The sequence below is a fragment of the Rousettus aegyptiacus genome, unplaced genomic scaffold, assembly GCF_014176215.1.
Source record: "Rousettus aegyptiacus isolate mRouAeg1 unplaced genomic scaffold, mRouAeg1.p scaffold_m13_p_2, whole genome shotgun sequence".
Lineage (NCBI taxonomy): Eukaryota > Metazoa > Chordata > Mammalia > Chiroptera > Pteropodidae > Rousettus > Rousettus aegyptiacus.
In genome coordinates this window covers 144,816,333-144,824,678 of record NW_023416295.1, presented here as the reverse complement: position 1 = coordinate 144,824,678, position 8,346 = coordinate 144,816,333, and the positions used below count along the sequence as shown (strand labels likewise).

Below are 8,346 nucleotides of genomic sequence, written 5' to 3'. Positions count from 1 at the left end.
GCAGTCTCTAAATTTGAAGACAGAATAAATGCTCCTCTCCCCTTTCCTAGACACAACCCATAAAATGATAGGCTCTTTTTAATGTCTAAGAATGTTGTTTAGGTCTCATTGTATTCAGCAACAAGATCTTCAGACTGAGTAAAATGCCTAGTTAATCACATTAAGCTGCAGTACATAATATTTTAACATCAAAAGTCCTAGAATCACATACTTCAGGGTGAGGCCGGCAGAGGATCCCAATACAATCTCATTCAGGGAATTCCGACTAGTTAATTACTAGGCATCCTCAGGATATCTAGATATCATCTGAATGCTAGTTACTGAAATTAAATCTTCTGTTTCTACTTTCTAAAATAATTCCTCAATTCGAATATAACATTGCATCTAGTCATAGTTAAAGCACCTCACTGTTGACAAGGCAGTTTCTTGAGAGTTTCTGCAGACTATTTGTCACACACGATATTTGTCACATACCTGTGCAGTCCATTCCCTGCGAAGTTGCTTTTGCCGTAGCTTCCGCCTTAAAAATATTCCTACACCCATGATGATTTTGTATCTGTTCAGTTCGAATTCAGAATCATTAGTACTTTTCCATAGTTACATTTTTTGTTCACTTGATGTGTCCTTTCATTTATTCTTAAGTTTTCTATGTAAGATAAACAGGAATACCACCTTCTAAAATTACTACTATCCTACCATCCTCAGATGGAACATTAGCAGGAAGCAATATTCTCCTAGGCTATGAAGCAGACTGCCCTAAATTACATTGCAGTCACTGCCCTGAGCTCACACATTTTTGAATAGAAAGGCTCCCAGGGATCTCTCTGAACTGACTGCATTTACTGCTTTAAAATATTTTTAACCCAGACGCTGAAGTGCCAGCCTTGCAGTTCCTCATGCTAATCCCAGCTTGGGTGGCTGTTCTTAAGGGAAAGCATTCAAAACATTGTAACAGTGCATCAACTTTGACCCTTTTCACTTAAACATGAGACTCAAAAAAAGTTTGAATTCCAGAGGGAATCACTGAACTTTGACCTGCTTAAAATTAGTTTTGTTTTAGTGCCTTCATGGTGACTCAACAGGCCAATTTTCCAGACACTTAAGACGTTTCTGCCCCTGAAGATTCCAGTTCAAGTCCACAGCTATGTGCTAGTCAGATCAGAACACTTTGTCCCAGGGTTTCAAGCAACAAATTCCCAGATCTCCATCTCTTTGCCAGATGTTGGCATTAGTTGGTATTAAGCTGGATCTAAACACATACACACACACACACACACACACACACACACACACACACACACCACACAATCAAAAGACAAACCCTATATATTTTTTTCACTTAGGAGACACTACATTTTTTTCACTTAGAGCCTTTTAGGAAACAAAGTTTTCCACTCAAAATTCAGTCATGGAAAAATGTTAATCGGGATTATATAAACATTATTTACTATCCTAACTCCTACAAGAATAAAACTCCTAACTTTTGGTAAGTAGTACTGTAATACATTTATTTATAATACAAGGTTTCTGAAACTACTTTTCTAATGGGGAACAAAAAAGCTACTTGGATTTAATTTTCTAATCTATTACAGATTTTAGAAATTTTCAATGAATAATTGCATTACAAATGAACATCATCACAATGTTATACTTTCCTTCAATGTAATTCCTAAAATTACACTTGTCAAAATCCATGACAGTTAATAAGTAAAGTCACATAACAATGTAACAACTAAAGGTGCAGTACACATTCAGTTTTATTGAGTCCCTCAAAACTCTTCCTCCTTTCAGGAAAACTATTGTTTTTCCCAAAAATGAACCAGCATCTCATTTTATTAATACAAACGAAGGTGTTTACTAAGAAGGTACTAGCTACTAGTCTGGAATAATTTCTGCATAAACGCTGTGCTTTAGAATTTTCAGAGTAGTCAAGGACAAAAGCATTCAGGAAAAGAAAACCCATTTGGTTCTATGAAACTAGAAAAAAAAAAAAGAAGAATGCTAATACAGTTAACTAGGATAAAAGAATGAGTAAGACACAAATTAGTCTACACAAATTACATAGCATGTTGAACAACAAATCTTTACTATCTCCGAAGAGTAAGTTAGCCATACTGAAAAGTGGTGCAAATGTATATACCAGGTCTTCATATTCAAACACCAGTTTTCACCTCAATCTATCAATTTTCAAAGAGCTACTAAGACATCCTTAAAATGTAGGCACTGGACCCCTATTATTAATGCCCAAACCTGGAAGTCAGAAACTACATGGTACAGGGTAACAAAAACCAGTCACATCAAAGTTATGTTGAATTTTTTGCTCTCCTTTTAGACAGCACTAATTCCAATTCTAATACTCAAAAAAATAAAAACTACTCAACTGAGTAGCTGTCTCTCTGGCAATCATTTCTTTCATTTCCTGCCCATTTATAAAAGAACACAAAAACATGGTCAAAGTGGAGGTAAATGGTTCATGTTTTGGACATGTTCATTACTACTTCATTTTCATTTTATTCATAAATCACTCCACACATAAACACTGTGTGAGCCGTACTGAATGGTCACAGGTTTCTTAAATTAAGAAAATATTTGGAATTCAATCTAATTATTTTACATTTCAAGCATATGTAACTATTTGGGTTCTTTACTGATGGTTAAGAAAACAAGCACTAATAGTTCTGAAAATTGAGTAAATTACATATAAGAGGTCAACTGAAATGAAAATTTTAAATGCTATCAAATAGTACTTTCAAATGGTGTGTAAATATGAATTATGTAAAATGCTAATAGAAATACATACTTATAAATCAGACAGTAAGTGACAGTATTTAAATAAAATAAAATTTTATAGACATATTCTCACGTAAGGACCATTATCTGAAGAATCTGCCAGCATAGGATTACATTGCATTGCTCAATCCTTTAATTGTCCTAATAATAAAATATGCTACTAATTGTGTAAGGTGTTTTGGCTTTGCATTCCAAAAGACATATTTGCATTTTTCTTTGTATACGTTGTAAAACCTAATATACAATGTCATTAAAGAGTAATGTGACTGGTTTTTAAACAAACATATCATATCATCCAAATAGTGGCCACCTTAGAACAACCACTCACTCTAATCAACCATTACTCACAGTAGTTCTACCTCCCTTTGAAACTGCTTTTAAGTCTGTAACACACGTATGCATACATACTTCTAAACATCCTCAATGGTGACAAATTTTATAATTTGAAAGTCAAATTTTGGTTATTTTCATCATTTCAGACAGACATTAATAGCCAACTCTGGTGAATAAAAAAGGATGCTGAATCTTGGTATAAAATACGAAAAGAAAGTAGTGAAATAGATGTTTTCATCAGGCTCACAAATGATTCAGAAGACAATTCCAAGAGAAAGTTTCCAAATGTTTTGAACAAGGGCATCATGGGAATCAGGGTTTTGCTTCTCTGGGTAACAATTTGGAAAAATAACATTAATATGAATGTATAAACTATAGTGTGATCATTGTTTTTAAAACCAAACTTTGTACTTTTCACTTATACTCTATAAATGTTAAATCAAGCAAATATACATTTTTATTTAATACACATGTAAATTCTGAAGCTTCTACTGGGTGAAACTAAAATTAGGTCAGTTTGCAAAATATGATATATAATATAAACTTAACTATTTTGATCCTTCAAAAAAGTACAAAAAAAATCCTTATTTTTCATAATCAGATATTTACATCCAACCCCAATATATAAGTTCCTATAAACTTTTTTCTCCCATATATAGTCAAAACCTGACAAGAGCTCACTGTGGGATTATGCAGAAAAACTGCAAATTTAAACAAGGTGTGATTGTATACTTTTTCACACATTATTGTATCATGCTGCACCAGAACACTAATGTATGCACAGTTCCAAAATAGCTTGGGCTATTACTGCACAGCCTTGAAAACTACTAACATCCCAATAAGAGTACCTTTATAAAGCTGTTTCTTCATTATTGCACTCTAGTGAAAGGTTGCTTTCACCATTTGTATTTTACAATACAAAAAAAAAAAAAAAAGTAGAAATGTCTATGACATTGCCTTATAATTCTGAGGTCTTATTTCTTATTAGACTCTTTGTAGTTATAAAAGTTGTTTCATCAATATAAATATGACAATGGAACTCAATACTATTTAATCGACTCAATTATGGAACAAGTGTGCTTTTTTCCTTCTGCTGCCCTACTTTCTTTTAAGTTACATTTGAATTATTGATGAAGTTGCAATAAAGCATTTCTTTGTTAAACATAATTTAGAAGTAGAGAATGATGTTTCATGGTTAATTTTTAGACCCATAGTGATAAAACAAACACTCGCTGTCTTTTCAAAGAACGTCAATACCATGTACAAGCTTAAAAGAATGACTTTTCCTTTTTTTCCTATTGTCTTGAAAACATGATGTGCTGAAATCATGAATATAAATACAAAAATAAATGGAGAAAATGGTAAGCAAAGTACAGTATAGAAAATACCGTTTCTAAGCCTTCCTGGGTATTGAAAAGATTTATACCTGTGATAAATTAAGTTCTGCTTTTCCTCAGGTATTTTGAGAACCCATTAATCATGGAGTAGGATGAGACCTTCAAAAATGGTAGAATGAATAGTTTTCCAGACAAGGCCAACATTCCTTAGTTAGATTACTCTAATCACTACATAACTTATGTACTCTCCATTCCATTTTTCAATCAGCCAGAGTGATCATTTTAAAATGCAAACCTGGACCTTTTAATTACTTGCCATTGCTTTTATTTATTTTTTTTAAATGTCAGTTCATATCTTTTATTAATCCATATACAATTACTAGTCTTCTGGTTTGTTGAAGCAATAGGTCAGACAATGTTTGCCACAAATAACGTCCCTCAAAGTGTAGGCATAACAACTTCAGCATCACATTCATCTGAAGGGCACTCCTGATGAAGGCAATGATTTTGCCATTCTCATCCACCTTATAGTACTTCAGGACACCTAGCTTAACATTCTTTATCTTATGCTTTTTCTTCTTGGGAGTGGTATAAGCCTTCTTTTTCTTAGAAGTACCACGAAGTCTCAACACAAGAGAAGAGTAGACTCTTTTTTAATGTAGCCAGACAAAGTATGTCCATCTTCCAGTTGCTTGCCGGCAAAGGTCAGTCTTTGCTGATCAGGAGGAATTCCTTCCTTACCCTAGATCTTGGCCTTTACATTTGCTTTTGTGTCCAAAGGTTCTACCTCAAGAGCGATGGTCTTCCCCATATGGGTTTTCACAAAAATCTGCATATTGGCTGCGGTTCCACTGCAGATGATGAACTGGAAAAGGCCATTCTTTTTATGCTAAAAATCAAGAGCTTTAGCAGCACCTATACAACTACATGAGACAAGTCGTGCCTCTTCCTCCACCCTCATTCTTCATAACTCTTGTCCTTTTTGTCTGTGCACCAACCACTCTGGTTTCAGTTAGCTGCTCAGTATTCTAAACTTTAACTCCCTTCAGAGCTTTGCACATGCTGTTCTCTACTCCATGCTCACCCACAACTTATTCACCTGGTTAGCCCTTACTTCTACTCAAAACCTGGCCTAAATATTTCTTCCTCATACAAGCTTTCTGTGACTTGCAGAATAAATCAGGCTACCATATCTCCTTAGAGCTCTCTGTACTCTTCCTCCATGAGACACTCCTTAGTCCTTATCACTAATATGACAGGTACAACTTTCTTAGTCAACCTACATTCACCGAGTCGCCAGAGTAACTGATGTGCTGCATTCATTCTATAAAGCACACCTAATGGCAAAAAGACTGCTTGAGCACACCCACACACTACCACTCTAACCACTTAATTGTCTGCTTGACCCCAAGTCTGTTTATTTCATTTCTATTTATTATTGTATTGGAGTAAATTCATTAAATATTATATAACTAATGAAACATGAGGGCAAAAAAAAGAGAATGTTTTTAGTGAAATTAGATTGAATGCTTTACAAGGAGTAAACGTAGATTGGTTTTATTTCTCCCAAATAGTTTTGTATTTTAGCTCTGAAGGTCAGTTACCAGAGCCAAACTTGTTCTTAACAAGTAGAAGTTTTATGTCCTTTCAGAGTCTCTTACATCTATTCATTTGCAGATTCATTTGCAGAGTAGAACCTGTAACCAGGTTCTTCATATCATGCACTCATATGGGATGTCCAATCTTTACAAGCTGTCCAAATTCTTTACGACAAAAGGAGTGACTCGCATCAGGGCCACGTAGAAGAGGATGTTCTGTATAGGAAAGATCACATCCTCTAGCATCTTCTGTTTCATGTCCTCAGGGTCCCGCTTCCGTGCAAGGCCCTGGATAGGGAACATCATGGCTCTACCTCACAATTTCCAGCTGCTGCGCTCTGCTCTTAGCAGCTGCCTTGTGCATGGGGTAAATTGTTTATTAAATCCACTAAATTAGGTGTCAAATAGCTCCATAAAATTAGAATAATACAATTTTAAAAACCTAGACAAATGCTGCACTTTAGAATGCTTGTCAAATGATTTTAAGCTTTTAGTTAATGAAAAGTAAAAACAGTATTATCACAGGTATAACTTCCCCAAGAAGAACTCAGGGGAACCATACTTAAAGCCTTATCTATCCATCAATTGACTGGCAAATTGATAAACATTGTTAAACAATAAAACATTGACAAAATACACTGTTTAAAATTCTAAAATATTTAAGGAAGCTATTTCTTTGATTCTATGTTTTAGCGATAAAAAACAAATTTTTAACAGTCCAGCCAATAATCACAATGACATAGAGAAGAGAATGTCTCTAGTCTCTCGATTTTTTGAAATAATTAGCTGATCAACCTCCATCTTTCTCACTAGATCGGAAGCTTCATAAGGGCAGGCACCAAATCTCTGTTGTTTACCATTGTAACCCCATTACTCAAGATTTGTCATACATGACAAAAAACGGATTCACAATAAAAATATTTTAAATGAGTAATAGTTAAGATTAGTCAAGCACAACAACATTGTTTATTTTAAATTACTATTAAGATTGATATGCAAACAATTACAAAGAGATTAAGAACAAGTATGAATGGAATCACCTGAAGATATCAAGGCACAGTATTTTCTTGAGAGACAATATATATCCTTTACTCAGTAATGGAAAGATCATTTGTACATGTCTAAAAATAATTTTAATTTTTAAATTATTTTAATTTTTAAATTATTTTTAAAAGTAATACTCTCCAGCCTAACATTATGTACTCTCTAGCATTAATTTATAAACTATGTTTAAGACTACGTGATTAGGTTTCCTTAAGAATCCAACTTTGATTATTATAGCTTTATTAAGATTTCTATATGCTGGTTCCAAATACAGCTACCTTTTAATTTTACCTATAATGAAAAGTAATAATAATGCTACTTGAAACATATTTATCCCCTTCCTTCTAATAAATTCAAAGCAATCAACATCTTATGAGCAAGCGTTGCTAAATATAAAAATTAGAACACAACTGAAATGAATTTTTATTAACAAAATAAAAGACATTAATAAGGAAGCTAAGCTATCTAAAGTTCAGGCACAAGATGAATCTAGAATAATTCTTTTAAGCCAGGCTGAGTTTTGTCAGAAAAATGCTTATAAACATTTAAAATCTCAAAAAGACACAAAGGAATTTAACATATTTATGAAAAGTTTTATCTTTTCAGGTTCTCTATTAGTAAGGTGACACAAATAAAGACATCTTTTAATTACGTGTAACTGATTTATAAATTTATGAGTCAGAAAAAAAATAAGCAACAAGAGAACATTTAAAAGCATTCTGGAATATAAGGCAGGATACGGCTCATAAGTCAGAGCCAAATATACAGAGGGGTGATGGTGTCAGTGTGGCCCCAACCTTTTGGTTAATTATGATGAATTGCTAAACAGGAAGAAATGCTAAGTCATCATGACCCTGGCTAGTGCACACATGCACATGACAAATACACACATGCATACACAGACACACATGCTCCCTCTATGATCTTAAAAATATTTTAAAGCATTACAACTATATCCAAAAACCTCATTTATTTTTTAATACTTAGAGTTCATACTATCTCATTTAAATAGTTGCCTAAATTAAACTCATAAAATTGTCAAAATCTGTCTCCAGTGTACTTATTTTTTCCCCATTTAGTATATAACTTATGCTCTCAAAATCTAGCTCAGAATTCTTCAAGAAGAGTGCAGAAAAGAAAAAAAAAAGTAAGTAAAAAGATAATCCATTGGCATGCTGGAAGAAAATATTATAACTTCTAATTACATTTCTTGTTTCATAGATATTCTTTGTTCCCTTTTAGTT

The 8,346-nt window shown here is 33.5% G+C and overlaps 1 protein-coding gene and 1 pseudogene across 1 annotated transcript; both read right to left on the bottom strand.

Moving 5' to 3' along the window:
• Nucleotides 1–4,839: 4,839 nt before the first annotated feature.
• Nucleotides 4,840–5,295, bottom strand: LOC118613853 (annotated as a pseudogene).
• Nucleotides 5,296–6,176: 881 nt separating this feature from the next.
• LOC107497441 (mitochondrial import receptor subunit TOM5 homolog) lies at nucleotides 6,177–8,049 on the bottom strand. Its single transcript, XM_036237919.1, has one exon. It carries the CDS (start codon nucleotides 6,362–6,364, stop codon nucleotides 6,206–6,208), a length of 159 nt encoding a protein of 52 aa, XP_036093812.1. The 5' UTR covers nucleotides 6,365–8,049; the 3' UTR covers nucleotides 6,177–6,205.
• Between the last annotated feature and the right edge of the window lie 297 nt (nucleotides 8,050–8,346).